At 41.1% G+C, this 18,910-nt stretch overlaps 1 protein-coding gene across 1 annotated transcript in view; it reads right to left on the bottom strand.

Annotated features, from left to right (window-relative positions):
- Positions 1-18,910, bottom strand: part of LRGUK (leucine rich repeats and guanylate kinase domain containing) — a gene marked incomplete at both ends in the record, with an annotated part of 115,026 nt that overhangs the window by 63,474 nt on the left and 32,642 nt on the right. The window contains 4 exons of the mRNA XM_080701233.1: positions 2,210-2,329; positions 5,265-5,371; positions 6,696-6,782; positions 8,739-8,819. Of these exons, the coding sequence (XP_080557359.1) occupies positions 2,210-2,329; positions 5,265-5,371; positions 6,696-6,782; positions 8,739-8,819 (395 nt within the window). The remainder of the gene's footprint in view (positions 1-2,209; positions 2,330-5,264; positions 5,372-6,695; positions 6,783-8,738; positions 8,820-18,910) is intronic.

Raw genomic sequence — 18,910 nt, 5'->3', positions numbered from 1 at the left:
CCATGGTCCCTGCACTCCCTGGGCTTCCTGTTGAGGAGGGAAAACAGAAATTAAATAAATCAATTGACGCAGGATGGCTACGCACTCTGACAAGGGAAAGATGGGGATTTAGTGAAAAATTAGTAGCTGAGGATGCCGAGCCAGCTGAGAATGTGGGGGCAGATTAGACAAGAATCTTGGTAAGTCAACCGACAAGAACACATCAACCAAGCATGTCTTGGCAGTAGCATATTGCAAACAAATAAAAAGGGCTGGGCTAGCGACCATTAGCAACAGAGTTGGTACCAGAGATGCAGAGGGAGCCGCAGGTACCTGGGCTCCCTCGGTCCACGTTGGTCTGCTGAGAGGCTCAACACTTACACATTAGCACAATAGTCAGCACAAACCCTATTGCCCTGGTTGGACCTTCCAGTCACTGTGCACAGCTTATCTTTTAAACAGGCTCAGTACCTTCACAATGGCATAATGGCTCTTTATACTTTTTTATTCTAATATTAACTTTTCATTGATTTCTGTTACTTCAGAATACCTTACATATCTTGACCAAATTATTGTTGGTCAAGAGTTGTCCAAGTGTGGGCTAAAATTTATACCATTAACGTAAATGAACCAGCTTAAAATGGCATTTATGTTGTTTGAAGATGTGTGGTTTAAGGAAGAGACTTTTCCTGTAATAGCATAACTTTGAACTTCTTCTTTGCCGTCCTCCGTCTCTCTGTAGTCACATCCTCAACTCATTGACACGTACCACTAACCTATAAATAATTCCTTTGCCATACATAGAAAATAACGAGAAAACCAGTTTAAGAGAACACAGTAACAATTCCACACCTGATTCCCAGAACCCTACTAAAACATCTATAAACCCAGCTGGCTGGTTTTTGGGGATGGCTCCAGTTTTCCAGGTGTGTGTGTGTGTGTGTGTGTGTGTGTGTGTGTGTGTGTGTGTGCGTGTTACTGGAGACTGAACCCAGAGTACTGGGATTACAGGCACGCCACCAGAAGAGGATGAGATATTCTATTATAACTGGATCATTAGGAAATCACTCATCGAATATGACGTGCTCCAGAAAACGTTGCGTGTATTGAGTGCTAATCTAAAGGGAAAGACAGGAACCACTTGCTGTCTCTGCCCCATTCTTCCTGCTGAAATGTGCCTCAGTAGAGAAAGGCCTGTCTGAAGATACAGAGGCTCAAGTGCTACCAGCCATGTCCCAGGAAGAGGCCCAAGCAGGGCGGGGGTGGGGAGGCTGCCCCTAGATCCCAGCTGAACCAATCACGGCCCTGAAACTCCTGCTGTTGTACCTCCTTCTGCACCAGGAAGATCCTACCTCCAACACCATTCTGTTTAATTAGAAAGAAGGGTCTTTCAAACCCTGGAGAGCGATTTGTTCTGGTACTGAATTAGGTTAAACATCTGGAGGAAAGAGAAAAAAAATATAGTGTATACTATAGTATAATAAAGGGCAAAGAAGCTAATGAACCTTTTATGAAAAAGATGCACGATAGCATATTAATGTGCCAAGCTTGATTGTTTCAGAAGGGGGTCAGTCTGTATTTACTGCCTGCTTCACAAAAGACAAAAAAGTTTATTTCTTCTTACTACTTATTAAGTTCTATCACCAGGAGTATACTGTAACAATCAGCTCTACCACATCAGTTACAATGGCACAAGAATCAAGATTCTATCTCTCCAAGACCAGCGAATAACATCAATCCAGTGTTATCAACGGATTACTTCCAAGGACTAACACTGTCGGGGGGGTACTCTGTCCTCACAAAAAGCTCGTATCTGTTGAGTATTCAATGTGCTTGCACTTATAGCTTTGCTGTTAAGTATAACATTAAAAAGTTGTTTTGAGCAAGGCTTAGTGGTGCCTGTGTCTAATCCCAATACTTGAGTGGCTGGGACAAGAAGATCACAAGTTCATGACCAGCTTCAGCAACTTAGCAAGGTCCCCTGAAACTTAGTAAAACAGTTTCACAATAAATAATAAAATAGGGCTGGGGATGGCTCAGAAGTAGAATGGCCCTGATCCCCATTACCCCCCCTCCTACATACACAGAAAGGTGTTTTGTACATTTGTAAACTGGCTTAAAACAAATAACCAGAGTTAGCAATATCTGAGATTTTAGTAGGAAGGAACTCTTGATACATGCAGCAACTTGGAAGAATTATTAAGTCTTACAAGCCAACAAGCATACCTACCCATATCTGAAGTAAGTATTAAACTGCCTGCAGAGGCGATGGGCAAGTTCTCGTTTCCCACAGGCTTGAGGACCAGCTAGTATCAGCATGGGGTAAGGGGCATCCAGGCTGGGAAGAGTGCTACAACACAGAACGGGAGTGAGTTAACACAGCTTATTACTACATCATATTACTAAACCTATTAGGTGAAGGCTTGTGCCCCAATTAATGAGTACTTGCTACACATAGACATTATATATAGAAAACTTTTCCTACTCATAGACATTATATATAGAAAAATTTTCCTACTTTGCAGAAACAAATTGATTATAATGGATCAAAAATAACATTCCAAGCACAAATAAAAATTTAGTGTGTGTGTGTGTGTGTGTGTGTGTGTGTGTGTGTGTGTGCGCGCGCGCGCTTTGTGGTACTGGGGATTGAGCCCAGGGCATCATACCTCAGAGTTATACCCCCAGCCATTTTTTATTTTTGGTTTTGAAATAGGGTCTCACTAGATTGCTGAGCGCCTCACTATGCTGCTGGGGCTGCCCCTGACCTTGCTATCTTATTGTCTCAGGCTCCTAAGTACTGGGATTACAGGTGAGTGCCGCCACACCTGGCTCATAAAACAAAATTCATGTAAATTTATTTTACTAAGCTTTTATTTTTTGGTACTGGTTTGGAATACAGGAGCATTTTTACCCCTGAGCTATACCCCTATTCCTGTTTTTTATTCTTTATTTTGAAACAGGATCTCACTGAGTTGCAGAGGGCCTCCCTAAGTAACTGAGTCTGGCCACGAACCTGCGATCCTCCTGTCTCAGCCTCCCAAGTACTAGGATTACAAGTGTACGCCACCACGCCTGGCTCTTTACTAAGTTTTTCCAAAGAAAAGATATGGTAGCATACTACTTTAAAATGGGGTGGTTGATATGTACATAAAATATATGGAATAGGCAAATTTACAGAGACAGAAAGAAGAGAAGTTGCCAGGCACTAGGAGGAGGGAAGAATGGAGAGTCACTGGTTGGTGGTACAGAGTTTCTCTGTGGGGTGATGAGAATATTTTGGTGGTGGTGATGGTTGCAACACTGTGAATACATTTAATGTTACAGAACTGTCCACTTAAAGATTGGTAAAGTGGGAATTTTGTGCTGCATATATTTTACCACAATGAAAATATGGGGAGGGGCTAAATAAGCCAAAAATGCTTTTCATGTTTTTTTAAAGTACTCACTGTTGGTGGTAACATTTGTATTGGCATCCTGATATCACTGTGGTACGATATGCAGTTTTAAAAAAGTAATTGTGAGATTTCACAATCCTATCTTCTTCTTTGTCTTTGAGAACGAGAATTTTTAGTGTGGGAGAAAAGGAGATAGAGGTATTATAGAGAGGGAGTAAATAAAAGTTTAACTATTGTCTTGAGATCTAATGTAGTATCATTATGAATTCAGGAGTTACTTCATCTCTCTACAGCCATGTACACATAAGCATGTCTAGATAGAGAGAGATAAAATTTGGATGAATAGATGTAAATAGGATGGATGGATGGATGATGTTCCTAGCTCTTTTCAGTAAAAGGCCTAGAAACAATGATAATCCTAGCAGCAATGAGTGCTGCTAGCACCTAGATTATGATAAGTACCATTTCTCACCATTTCTTAAAGAAACACTTATTTTGGAGTTGAGACAGTCTAGGGAAAATCATCATACCAAAGGGTAGGGAAGTGATCAAAGACTACCAGGCCACAGTCAAGGTTTGTGCATGTCATTTATATATGGAGTCCTCACCCTAGTCATGCCAAGAGAGGTTCTCAGTTAAGCAACATACACTGTGCAAGGCCAAGGGTTAGGGTTCCTCTCCTGGAGCCCCACATCTGTGCCCCCAGAGAGCCGTGCACTGGCCCAGAGCGGGAAGGGCGGTGGCAGGCCTGTACCCTAGCTACTAAACCAGCACCATGGCAGGGCTCCATCCAGGAACATCAGGGCCCACTTGGCCTTTGCTCGTTTGCCTGACAGAAATGATCAAGAAAGTCATGTTGATCTGTAAACACTGCTACAGATTTTTGATACATGTTTTTATATAAATGTACCCTAAAGCATGAACCAGTAACAATATTATAAACTAGAAAAGAAATACAATGAGGACATAAATGCCCTTCTTTTAAATCCAATGTGCTTTTGTTCTCCAGATGTATGCAAATAAATGATAAATCATTTCACCTAGAGGGCGTCCATAAACATATAAAACTGTCAATGTCTACATTATTAGATTATATGTAAAAATCATGTCCTGGGTTGCAAAATAAAACATTTTGCTCTCGGTGGGAAACCAACCATGTGAAGAACAGGAGCAAATATCACATGAAGAAGAGAAGACATTTATAGCCAAGAGTTTTACAAGTATTTTTAAAGCGCCTTCGGGTATTGATAGAATTTCTGCATTATACTTATAGCATAAATGGCCATCTGCTCCAACAGATTGTTTAAAAAGAAATGGAGAAAACCCAGCAAGTCTGTCTTAGAATTTAGAGGTGAGAGACTCTATTCGTGTGCTCAACCAAGCTGGGCAACTCCTGCCTGGTGCGCTGCTTGCAGCTCAGCAGAGACTATTCCAGGTTTCCCTTAGGCTAGCTGGGCTTCCTTCTAGGGACTCCCTAAAAATCTGAACTCACAGAATGCTCTTTGGCAGGGGTGTTTAGCATTCAGCCTCAGCTTAGAAAGATTTACGATGGCGATTAATGACCACAATTTTCTGTCAGTGAAAGTCTGTGTGGCTACCCTAAGGTTTCACCATCGCATGGCTTGGGGTAGCCAATGCACAGGGGGCCGGATAAAAGGGTGAGGATGAGTCAGCACATCACCATGCCTGGGGAAACACAGGCAAGTGAGCAGCCTGTACCAGGAATGCCAACCAATAACCGAGATGATACCGTCCATCAGATGAGAACCTGGCCCCTTCTCTCGGGGAAAGCAGGAATGGGTCACAAAATAGCAGGCTCAGGAAAACGAGGATGTTGTCTTCAGCCTGCCCACCCTGAGCTCTACCCCATGGAGACCTAAGAGGTACCTGTCAAAGATCCTCTGTGGCTGCATGACACTGTTGACGACATGAGTCAGGTGATCTTGGGCTGCCACCACTTCAGGGGGAGGGTCATATTTATTCACCGCTGACACCTTTGCCAGAAGTAGAAAAGTAAAAAGGGGGAAAAAGGCTTGGTTTATAAATGAAGACAAGGCTTGGATTTTTCTTTAATGAAACAGTCGAGACACGCAGCCAGGTTTACAAAACAATTTAATACATGCCCAGGAGCCTTTGTATTAGGTCTTCATGTCAACTCGAACTTCTCTAATCCCTAAATAATGATAATTTATTTTAAAATGCTGAGTGGAATCCTTTGATCCCCTACGACTTTATTTCACTTGGTTTGGTAGGACTATAAATAAAATGAAACCTCTGAAGTCCATGATTACTTTTAATATACCAAGTATTTTACAAGTGTTAATACGAGAAGAAGGAATAAAATTTCTAGTTCTAGATTCTCCGTAGTTAATACCAGGGAGTTTTTTTCTCATGCCATCTCACCAAGAGTAATCACCATGTTCTACCAAAAGTGCCCCCTCTTTTAGCATAACCTTCTCCATTCAAGGACATGGGCCTTTTCTTCAGAGTGGACAGCACCCGATCGCCCTGTCTTTGCCAACCTTCTAAATACATTATCCCATCCACCACATCTTTACTTAATATATGGCTTTAAATTTTATTGCTTTTGCAAAATGTTCAAGGAAAAGAGGTCTAAGTGCTTTTGCAAATGCCAATAAAAATGAACAGGGAGCATCTGTAACTCTTTTTAGCCAAGATTGCAGAACGACATTTATGAGATGGGAGATGTACCTCTCTACCTATTTATACCTGCTTTCGTCCCTATCTCAAATTTGCACCTAGCTAAGAAATCCCTCACTGGTAGACATTTCTGTCATGGCTGTGTAGGGAGGGAGGCAGGTTCCAGCATTCAGGGGCTGGTTACTCTGGAATTTTATGACCAGACGAATCATAATTTTAGAGAGCTGAATTAAAGGGTTTAAAATATCGGAGTAGGGAATTATTTGACTGCCTTTTGATTATGCAGAAGAATGGCATTATGATACATTTCATTGTTAATTTTTAAAGCAACATAGATAGAATCCTATACTCTCCAAAGAGGAGAGTCACTCAAACGTCTAGTCAGCCACAATGCAGCTTGCTAAGAGGGGCCTCTCTGCCCCCCACTGCCACATTTTCCAGGTATCAGTGGCAGGCCTCTCACTGCATTTGCTGGTGGCCAGCTTGGCAGAGAGTTCACTGACAGATCCTTTGGCAAAGCAACAGGCCCTACATAAAGCATCAATTTACATATTGCTCTGCCTCTCCCTGATGGATTGTGTTGGTCCCACAGCAGGCTGTGTGAGCTTTTGAGCACGTTAACCTGTGTAAAAACAGGAAATGATAATGCTTACATACCTTTTCTTCCACTTTAATCTTCTTCTGATCTAATTCTGTTAGTCGCAGGAGCATATATATTACGAAGAACCAGTATTCAGGTTTTTCCTATTTAAAATATCAAGAAGATCACTCAATTGCCTTCCTTCCCTTTTCCACGTGAGAGGCACCAGCAGTCTATTCTGCGAGCCCAGGCCTTTCACCAGCTACGGCCGCTGTTCCCACACCCCTTCACGGGCTCCACATTGTCCTGCTGAAGAGTCCCCTTAGACTCACAACTCAGACGCAGGCTGTGCCTTGCAATTTATAAAGCTCTTCAAATGTGTGGATCTTATTAATCTCCCCGTGAGAAAAGCAGGGTAGGTAGTATTATAGTATTATCCTCATTTCAAAAGCAAAACACACCCAAGCCTCAGAGAGGTGAAGCATCTCATCAAAGATTCCAAGGCCAGGACCCAAACCCTGTTTTCTAATGTGAATGAGTTTCCTTATTGCAAATAATGGAAGCTTAGTGTTTTTATTGTTTTATTATTTATTTGTATCGTCCATTATGAATTCATCTTATGAGAAAATAATATTCACTTACAAAATGCATCCTTATTACTCCCTCCCAGCTGGTGGATTAGAATTATCTGCCTTTTAAAAGTGTCATTGAGCTTTTTTTGTATTAAGAAGCTACTTCTCTGTGAAGGTCAAAATACTAGTGAATGATGCTTTTTATAATTGAGAATGTACATGAAATGAATATACAAAAGTATATTTTACTTAGCTTCCCAACACAAAGAAATGAGGTGGAAATGCTAATTACCCTGATTTAGTCATCACATGTTTTATACATGTACTGAATTATCACACCACATCCCATAAATCTATACAATTATTACCTCAATTAAAATAATTCTTAAGTTTATTTTATGTACTTCCACATGTAAACGTTACGGGGAGGATTTGCATAAAAATAAGTTAATGTGTGAAAGGTTTAGGGTGTGAAAAACGTACAAACACTTTTCATGGGTCTGAAACTGGGGTATGACGGCCATTTTATTATCCTAGAACTGCTTTTAAATTATCTGCTATTATTCCCATCTTGAGGGCTGTTTTTGTTTTTAAATCATTTCCATGTTTTAATTTTTAATTTTGGTTTTCACTTGTCTGTACATACTCATCAAGATACACACAAAAAGAGAGGTCTCCAGAGATACATATATAGTCAAGAGTCTGTGGAAGCTAAGATGGTGAGAGAGAGAGAGAAAGAGAGAGAGAAGAGAAGAGAAGAGAAGAGAAGAGAAGAGAAGAGAAGAGAAGAGAAGGGAAGAGAAGAGGAGAGGGAAAGAGAGAGAAGAGGAGAGGGAGAGAGAGAGAGAGAGAGAGAGAGAGAGAGAGAGCGAGCAAGGAGAGAGGGAAGAAGGCCAGGAGAATGGAGCTATTAGTGGAGAGTTAGAATAACCTGGCTGTTTCATCTTGGATGTTAAGAAACCCCAGGAGATATATTATTTTGTTCTACAATTATTTTCACAGCCCTTCCAATTTCATGGCTATATCCTAGCAAATGACTTTAGGTATTTAATCTTATGCTGTCTTCCCTTTACTAGAAAATGGGAACCCTATTCTATCTCTACCTCTGGGGTCTTGTATTCTCTCCTGTGAAAGAAAGAACAGGGCTCCACCATCTCATTAGTTCCACCCTGTAATCCTTAGTAGCACCCAGATGAGTCACAGATGACCACGGGGAGCAGGAAAATGACATTTGATTCCAAGCTTTACTTTCCCTGATGCTAGTGCTGTGTGGAGAGATTGTTAGTCACAAAGAAGATTCTGTTTCTTAAAGAAAAGGGGAAAAAAAGGTCATTTTAGGCACTACTTAACCCTTTCAATTGTTTCCCAAGACACTGAGAAGATAAACACATTGTACTCAGATTCCTAATGCTCTTTATCAAAAGTGCTTTTTAAAGAAGAGAAATTCCCAGGCCATCCTCCTTCCTTGCATGTTGTATACACATACTAAAGTATCACACAGTGTGCCATGAATGTGTATCTCCCCTTCTGATACAAATGAACTCTCACCTGAACTGGATTTTTTAAAAGATTGAGAATTCGAAGAATAGGAAGATTTTCAATGTATTCTATTTCATTCAGCTCAGCAATCTGTTTAATCAAAGAAAAAATATTAGCAGACAATAAACAAAGACAATAGAAAATATAGTATAATAGGAGCCAGCCTGGAGCCCTTAAATCCAACTTATTTTAAAAATTGCCCTGTTGAATAACCAGCTTTTATTTTTTTTATTTTTAATTTTTTGTGGTACTCAGGATGGAACCCAGGGGCATTCTACCTCCAAGCTATACCCCCAGTCCTATTTTTTATTCTTTATTTTGAAACAGGGTCTCACTGAGTTGCAAAGGACCTCACTAAGCGGTAGCTAAGGCTGTCCTCAAACCGCGGTCCTCCTGTCTCAGCCTCCCAAATGCTGGGATTACAAGCGTGCACCAGGATGTCCAGCTAATAGCCAGCTTTTAAATGAGAATTCCACAAATCTACACGGAACACAGGAAATCCTGCACACGTCCCTCCCTGCCTGTGTGTGCTGCTCTGCTCATTTGTGACTGCCTAAGCCTTCGTAACTGCACACACATGCGTGGCTCTGTCCCTTTTTCCACCAGAAAGAATTATCTTAAGGAAAGGTTAAGGTTGAAAATTACATGATATATGTCTTAATGAGTATCCTCGTTCAGATTACAATTCTTTTTTTTTTTTTTTTGGTTTAACTATATACTCTTATTCTTTATAAATTTTTCTTATAGAGGTTATGTTTCACAATTTTAAAAAGTATGGTGAAAAGTACTGCCTGGTAGGTCCCTAATTTAACTAAGAATTTAACTTGAAGCCTGAATTCTTCATTAAATTAAAGATAAACAGTCTTATTTAAATTTTCTAGCCGGGTGTGGTGGTGCATACTTGTAAGCCCAGTACTTGGGAGGCTGAGACAGGAGGATTACAGGTTTGTGGCTAGCCTTAGCTACTTCATGAAGCCCTCTGCAACTTAGTGAGACCCTGTTTCAATAAAAAAAATATTTAAAAAAAAATAGGTCTGGAGGTATAGCTCAGAGGTACAGTGTCCCCAGATTCAAGCCCTAGTACTACACAAAAAATAATAATAAATGAATCAATTTTCTATAAGTAGTAAAAAAAAAAACACAATTTCGTTTCAAGTATAGATACTGGAATTTTGTGATGAACTAATAATCACCTTTTTGTTTCTATTTTTCACAAATCATTTCTACATGCTGTAAAAGTATAGCAGTAGCAGGGTCAGAATAACTTCTGAGTCACCCAACCACGGAATGCAGCTAAGATGTAAATTAGTCCCAAAGCTAAGTTAGGGGCTGAACATATGCACCACGTTCAATGATGCCATTTTCAAAAATATAACACGAAAGCTGAACTCCAAAGGTGCAATTTATAACCACACACATCAATCTGGTTAGAGCGACGTTATGCTATTATTGTACACATTTTTTCCCCCCATAAGCTGACTAGACTTTCTGTTAGATTGCCATTTGGACCATCTACTAGAAAAAAAGAGATGAGTTGTTTCGTATTGTGTTCCTCAGGAAAGTAGGCAACTTGGGTCATGCAGCTCCATCAGAACTGTGGGGCAATAGATTGATTTCCCCCTAAGTGTACGGCTCTTGTTGTTGGTCCTGAAACACACATTAAGAGGAATCATGTTCCTGTATTCATCATGACTCACCAACCAGTCCTGGCCACATGCTCATAAGAGTGGAAATTGGTACATTCTTTCTAAAGGTCAATCTGGTGTATTGCATGTGCGTATGGTATGAACCAACTATCCTACTTCAAGGGGTTTACACTAAAGAGCTTGTTAGACAGGCAAAAATTAGATAGTAGAACATTCAGACTAACAGTATAACTAAGAGGGAAAAGTTTCTAATTTCCTAAGAAATCCATCGTGATAAGCATAAAGGAGTCATAACATGGTTCCATAGTAGGAACTGCGTGCTCATTTTAGAAGACTGATATTTTTTTTTGGTGTTAAGTTTTTTGAGTTCTTTATATATTCTAGATATTAGCCTTCTACCAGAGGAGCAGCTGGCAAAGATTTTCTCCCTATCTGTAGGCTCTCCCTCTTTGTTCTTGGTTGTATCCTTTGCTGCACACAAGTTTTAAAATTTGATGTCATCCCACTTATTGTTTGTTTTTTCTTCCCCCTGAGCTTTACAGGTCTTGCTGAGGAAATCTTTACCAGTGCTTATATGACGGAAAGCTGGATCTATGCCCTCGTCTGGTAACTGCAAAGTTTCTGGCTTAATTCCTAGGTCTTTGATGGAAAGATCTTGATATGTTGCAAATCCATAAATAGAATGAACACGGAATATATAAAACTACCATTAAAATGTCAGCTGGGGCCAGTGGGTCTTTTGAGATCAAGTACAAGGAATCCAGTTTCCTTCCCAATCTTTCCAAGGGGAGGATGAGGTTGGAACCAGGGGAGCAAGCATGGGGCCACCTGGCTTTAAGTTCCCACTTCCACTGAACTAGCAAAGGACAGCAGGTCTTGTTGGTGCATGTGACCCCATCTCCTGCACAACCAATGCACCCTCACAAACCCACAGAGCCAAGGCTACAAGTGTAACAGACTTTCACAGAAGGCTTGGGAAAATAAAACCCCAAATGAATGAAAGTGTGGTTTTTTTCAGAATGATTATACCCTTCCAGGAACTTCACCCATCTGCGACCAAGAATGTCCAACCAGCACTTTCTCTAATCTCCTTGGCTCCTGGTAGCCACTCCATAAACCCCACAAGTTACCAACTTCTTTTCTACTTCTACTGCTATTATTATTATTATTATTATTATTATTATTATTATTATGTTTTTGCCATTTCCTTCCTGGCAGTACTTTCTAAGAATCACTATTCAGAACTAAGAGTTGAGGCCTTTTCTTCTTTAAAAAAAATTAATGTACATATTATATACATCCGTGCACATATGTCTCTCCTTAGGAAGCTATTAGGTGCAATGATAAAATATCTCTTGCACTGCTATATATACACACAGAAAAACAGTATTTTTCAAATTGTGGGGCTCTATAGACTAGATGATGAGACAGTGATAACAATCAAAAAATAAAAAAGGGCTGAGGCTGAGGATGTACCTTGGTGGTAGAATATCCCTGAATTCAATAGCCAGTAACACACATACACATCACACACACACACACACATCACACACACACACACACACACACACACACACAGGAAAAATAAAAACAATAACAACAATAACCTCAGGTGAACATCAGGTTCAAAATAAGAACAATTTTCATAAAAATTACAAATAATAAAAAGATAAAAAGGAAAATATTGTTATACTTCATAAATTTTTTAATATGTATACTAAAAGAATCTTAGGCATCATGAAAACCAAATGAACAATCATAATCAAGCAGGTGGTAACTAAAGAAATGAAATGACAAATTTCTAAAAAGGAAATAAAAAAGTTAAAGGAAAAAAAAGTGTAATCGCCTAGATAATCAAAGAAATTTCTACCAAATAGGTTACAGAATGCTGTTTTCCTCTACCAGGTCGACCTAATTTTTATGTGATATTTGTTGACAAAATCATAGGAAGGTGTGCCTACAATAACGTATTCTAAGCTAGGCATGGTGGTGCATATCTATAATCTTAGTACTTGGGAGGCTGAGACAGGAAGATGGCAGGTTCAAGGCCAGCCTCAGCAACTTAGTGAGACTCAGCAACTTAGCAAGACCCTGGTTTCAAATAAAATAGGACTAGGGGTATAGCTTGAAGACTGCCCCTGGGCTGAATCCCTAGCACTACACACACACACACACACACACACACACACACACACGTATTCTAACTTCATAGTGTTAGTATCAGTATGAACCTTCAGAAGCTATATCAACAGTCTTAAAACACTCATACCCAGTAATGGGTATTTCTGAAAATTTATCCTAAATAATTAATAATGATAATAAACATATGTGAAGAATATATACTATAACATTATTTTAATAGAAAGTTAACAAAATAGCCGGGCGTGGTGGCGCACGCTTGTAATCCCCGCGCTTGGGAGGCGGAGACAGGAGGATCGCGCAGGTTCGAAGCCAGCCGTGCTGGCGTAAGAGACCCTGTTTCCAAAATATAAAATAGGTCTGGGAGTGTAGCCCGGAGGAAGAAGGGCTTCCAGGAACCCCAGTACCACCAAAAAAAAAAAAAAAAAAAAAAAAAAGAAAGTTAACAAAATATAACAAATTTCAATGAACTCAGGAAATACTAACAATACTGACATATCCATTCAATAGAAAAATTCAGCATTAGATCAGATCCCTGAAATGCCTCCTTCTCATCCACAATTGTAACAGAATCTTAACCACGGGCACCGTCAACACCAGCCGAGTTCTTGAGAGGAGAGAAGCAAATTTGGGAACTCTGGAGGTCTCCTAGGAGCCATGCGCCAGTCAACAAATATATTTAAGGGCCAAGCAGGCATTGTACAAAGTGAACAATATAAAATATCCCTGAGTCTGTGAAGCCAACAATCATAGGAGAAAAGAAAAGAACAAAAACCCATACAGATGTAAAAGTAGAACATACGATACTCTACCTTCTCCGATAGTAGTAAGTACTAATGATAGAGAAGAGTGAAGGAATGAAGAGAGGGAGTGGGTCCTGGAGAAGCCAGAGGTGGCCAGAGCAGGTTGAGGGTCTGACAGAAGGGCTTCTGGCACAGTTGCCAGATGGATGATGCCCCTGAGGTAGAAATAAGCTTGGTCTGTACGAAGACCAGAAGGGAACGCCAGCGACTTGGCTTTCAGGCCTCTTTCTGCAGGGAACACGTCCTGCTACACGCTGCTCTCAGCACCCTTCCCCGCCCTCTGTCCTCCACAGCTGGCCTAACCCAGTGAGCCCTGCCCTGGACTTGCTCGAGCAGGCTACGGCAGGCTGACTCCAACTCTGTGAGGCCCAAGAGGCAGGCCACGCTCACCAGCGTGAAGTAGCTTTAAGTAAGGGGCCCTGGGAGAGAGTAAGCCACGAGGGTCCAGGTCAGAAAGCTCAAAGAGCATTTGGGAAAACGAGGAGGCCGCATCAGGACCTAGCTCCAGTGTGAGTCTCTCAGGGCTCTCTGCAGGGCCAAGGCTACCAGGCAGGAGATGCTGGGAGAGCTTCTGCTACCTTTGGAGATACATAGCAGCTTAGGCTACCCCGACTTGGCCAGCCTTTCTTTTTTCTTTTCTTTTTTTTTTTTTTTACAGACTTTTACTTTTTTATTTTATCTTATTTATTTTTTTATTAAACAAATTTTTTTATTGAACATAAATGGTATACATTTAAACTATATTTGGTGCCCTCTCCCCCCACCCCCATTTTCCCTTCCCCCCTCCCACCAATGGTTGTCCAGGGTAACCATGTCATATTCATAATTTTATACATATTCAGATGTAGACCCTCATTAATCAAGATAAGCCTTCCTCCTCTCCTATCTTTCCATTCACACTTTGCTGATATTTCCCCTCCATTATCTGGAGTCCCACTGGTATCCTCTGTGTTTCCTAGTTTGGGCATATTAGAGGAAACATATGTACCTTCTCCTTCTGTGCTTGGCTGATCTCACTTAACATAATGTTCTCCAGGGCTTTCCATCTTCTTGCAAATGATATAATTTTGTTCTTCTTTATGGCTGAATAGAATTCCATTGTGTCTATTTCCCAAAGTTTTGCTATCCATTCATCTGTTGGGGTTGGTTCCATATCTTGGCTATTATGAATTGTGCGGCTATGAACATAGGTATGCATATGTTGCTGTATTTCTCTGAATTCAACCCCTTTGGAAAGATACCCAGGAGTGGTATAGCTGGATCATATGGTGGATCTATTCCCACCTTTCTTAGGAATCTCCACACAGATCTCCATAGTGGCTGAACTAGTTTGCATTCCCACCAACAGTGTAAAAGAGTTCCTCTTTCCCCACATCCTCGCCAGCATTTGTTGTTATTTGATTTTTTTATGCTTGCCACTCTGACTGGGGTTAGATGGAATCTCAGTGTAGTTTTGATTTGCATCTCCCTGATGGCCAATGATGTAGAACATCTTTTCATGTATCTATTGGCCCTTTGCATCTCTTCTTTTGTGAAGTGTCTATTTAGTTCATTTGCCCATTTCTTGATTGGGTTGTTTGTTTTGCTAGTGTAGAGTCTTTTGAGCTCTTTGTATATTCTAGATATTAGCCCCCTATCAGAATGGTGGTTGGTAAAGATCTTTTCCCATTCTGTAGGCTTCCTCTTTAGGTTATTGATAGTTTCCTTTGATGAGAAGAAACTTTTTAGTTTGATGCCATCCCACTTGTTTATTCTTGCTTTAATTTCCTGAGCTTTGGAGGTTTTGTTGAAAAAGTTACTGCCTGTGCCAATATGTTGTAGTGTTGAACCTATGTTCTCCTCTACTAACTTCACAGTCTCAGGTCTAATTTCTAAGTCTTTGATCCATCTTGAGTTGATTCCTGTGCTTGGTGAGATATAGGGGTTTAGATTCATCTTTTTACAAATGGTTAGCCAGTTCTCCCAGCCTTTCTGCATGTAAAAAGGCCACAGGCCTCCTACAGCCGAAACCTATAGGGCCTCCCTCCTTTTGCATCCCAAGGCACACTGGCCCAGTGGGACAGAGACTGATTTCAGCAGAAGATCTGGTCATGCCAGCATCTCCTATACCCAGCCCTCATTACCTCTGCATCCATGTTGTCAGTCCTTGGAGGCCCCAGGGACCCCAAGGAATCAACTAGTTCAATCCCTCTCTTTTCAGATCTAATAGTATAAATCAATGGGGAGATCAGGTTGACCTAGAAACCAGTTTGGGTTCAATTCCCTCCAGATATCTCTTGTTCACATACATGAACATAAGGGAGAGCCAGGAACCAATGAAGATGAGGGTAGTGGCCATACACTGCTTGCCTGAAACATTAAATGGCAAGTATCTCTGAACAAGAGGTCCTCCATAAAGAACTTCCTACCCATATAAAGTATTGCAAAAATAGAGTAGAATCATGGTTTTCAGTTGACATAGTCTATCCTAGGGCTTAGGGAGAAAGGTCAATGACAAAGACTAGAAGGTCAGGGAATGCTATTGATATTTGGGATGGAAGTTCTTCCCCTGCTCTTACTGCTTATAAGGATTATCTTGTTTATCTTACAAAAACTTAGAGAAGTATTGGTAATAAACACTGAGATGAGGACAAGAAGGCTTAGAGAAGTGTCCCAGCATGCTCAAAGGCTCTGCCAGACCAAAACCCCACTGCTAGTAGGAAGGATGGGCTGTTTGCCACGACTCACACTTGTATTCACAGTGATGTACCCTTGTAATCACACGTGGGAGGCTGAAACTGGAGGATCACAGACTCAAGGCCAGTCCCAGCAACTTATTAAGACCCTCAGCAATGTCTTGAGGCTCTGTTTCAAAAATAAAAACATAAAAAGGGCTGGAGGTAGCCGGGCATGGTAGCACATGCTTGTAATCCCAGCATTTGGGAGGCTGAGATAGGAGAATTGCGGTTCGTGGACGGCCTCAGCTACTTAGTGAGGTCCTCTGCAACTCAGTGAGACCCTGCTTAAAAATAAGAATAAAAAAATAGGGCTGAGGTGTAACTCGGAGGTAGAATGCCCTTGGGTTCCATCCCCAGTACCCCCAAAAAAACAAAAGGGCCAGGGGTGTAGCTCAGTAGAATATACCTGGGTTCCATCTCCAATACCATCCCTTGTGCCCTCTTCCAAAAAAATAATAATAATAGAAGAAAAAAGATGGAAGTTATAACAAAGCTAAGCATTTAGGTTAAGTTTTAAATGCTAGGCATTATTTAAAGTCTAAGAAGGACTACAGAATGAACGGATGGTGATGAAGGACCCCAAATCACTAGCTGATGTAAACATCTGCCAAGGATAGACATTTGAATAATCCCATGTCAAGACTACCATGTTTCAACAGCCAGAACCAAGTGAGTAGTAATAATGAACTAAGTGAGCAGTACTGATGAACCAAGTGAGCAGCACTGATGAACCAAGTGAGTAGTACTAATGAACCAAGTGAGCAGTACTGATGAACCAAGTGAACAGTACTGATGAACCAAGTGAGTAGTACTGATGAACCAAGTGAGCAGCACTGATGAACCAAGTGAGTAGTACTGATGAACCAAGTGAGTAGTACTGATGAACCAAGTGAGTAGCACTGATGAACCAAGTGAGCAGCACTGATGAACCAAGTGAGTAGTACTGATGAAAGTGCTACCTACCAATTCACAGCATTGCCCACACTGCATTAACCACACGAGAAGCAGAAGCTATGCTGTGTTTCTTTGACATGATAAATTTTCCATCCCTGATACCCAGAATTCTCAGGCGTCCTGCAGAAATCTCTGAGGAGCTCTTGAGACAGCTCAAGGAATATTTCCAGGTACTGTAAGCTGCTCCCCAGCCTGCTCAGTGGGGAGCCGGGGATTCTGATATTGTCAAGGACCCAACTGTTGACAAAGGTGCCCCACTGGGACCCATGGCCACTTTTTCTTTAATAGAGTTTCTTTAACACTTGCAAATTATAAACTTTTCTTGACTTAAAGACACCACTCTTAAAAAAAAATGCCTTCAAATGTAATTTGAAAGGTCTCTTGAAAACTGGAAGAGAACAATACACTATTTGTGAGGTGCGTTCTAGACCGACATTCTCCAACGTGGCACTTCTTAGCCACGTGGGCCCACTTAGCGCTTGAAATGTGGTGAGGATGCACTGAGATGGGCCCTCGGGTAAAATACACACCCAAAGTCCCAGACTCAGCATGAGACAGAAGGTGTTAAAATATCTCATCAGTAATTATGCATATAGATTACATGCTGAAATTATAATATTTTGGACATATTGAGTTAAGTAGAATATATTATTAAAGTTAATTTCTTTTTTGTGGGTGCACTGTAATCATACACCTTGATGAAGTTCAGGGTGACAGAGGAATATGTGCACACAGCATCCATTGCTGTGCCTATTAGAGAATTTTCAGTTCCACCCGTGGCTCCCATCTGTGGCTCCCATTCTATTTCTGGGAGAAATCATGGCTCTCCAGCATGGCACCACACCCATTTCAGGAGGGAGGGCCCCTGGAACCTCATTTACTGTGTTAGCCTGCAGAGGTTAAGCCTTTGATTCCGGATGCAAAGCATCCCGGCTCTGCTGTCTGCTACACATAACTTTTGAGCACATTGCTTGGCTTCTCTCTGCCCTGGATTCTTCATCTGTAAAGGAGCAAATATAATACAATCATAACAAGCAGTAAATGAGATAGGCAAAGTGCTTAGAAGAGTGCCTGGTGTGTAAGTGCTCAGCAGATCTCTCTCTCTGCGTTACTCCATGACAGTAACTGTTATTGTCATTACCAGTGTTCCTTTTCTGAAATCCGGAGGGGCACTGAGTAAGGACATTAATGAGCATATTCCACTTTTCCAAACAATAAAGAACCAGTGGTTCTTTATATGTGAGAACTATTTAAAATAGAATTTTTTTTCTTAAATCAGTCCTCAGGAACATTACCTAAAGAGGACACAAACCATATGAATTAGAGATTGCGACTTCCTGAGACGCAGGGCACGGTGAGCAAAGATGATCCACTGGAATTAATTAAGAAGTCACCAAACGCCTCAATATACAAAGCAAGTTAGGATGAGGGTAAACAGCTTTGTCTATGTTTAAAAATTCACTTACAGCCAGGTGTGGTGGCGCCCACTTGTAATCGCAGCACTTGGGAGGCAGAGACAGGAGGATTGCAGGTTCATGGCCAACCTCAGCTACTTAGTGAGGCCCTCCGCAACTTAGCGAGACCCTGTTTCAAAATAAAGAATAAAAAAATAGGGCTGGCAGTGTAGCTCAGAGGTAGAATGTCTCTGGGTTCAATCCCCAGTACTACAAAAAAAGGAAAATAATAAAACATTTTTAAAAATTTACTTATTCCCAGACCTCAACAATCGAGTTTTCTTGATTTTTATCACCTCACAGATGACCCAAGTTTGTTAAGAAAGGGCCAGGAGACCACGTCGAGGAGCACTGTCACAGCAAGGCAGAGCGAGGTCTCCACCGAGTCGGCCTCGCTCCACCTGACTGTCTGTCCCTCGGAGTCCTTCTCCAGAAAAAATCAGCATTGACCTTCCCTGCGAAATCTTC

This window comes from Muscardinus avellanarius (assembly GCF_963383645.1).
Source record: "Muscardinus avellanarius genome assembly, chromosome: 9".
Classification (NCBI taxonomy): Eukaryota; Metazoa; Chordata; class Mammalia; order Rodentia; family Gliridae; genus Muscardinus; species Muscardinus avellanarius.
Note: the sequence above shows the minus strand (reverse complement) of the source record. Positions and strands in the feature narration are given on the sequence as shown.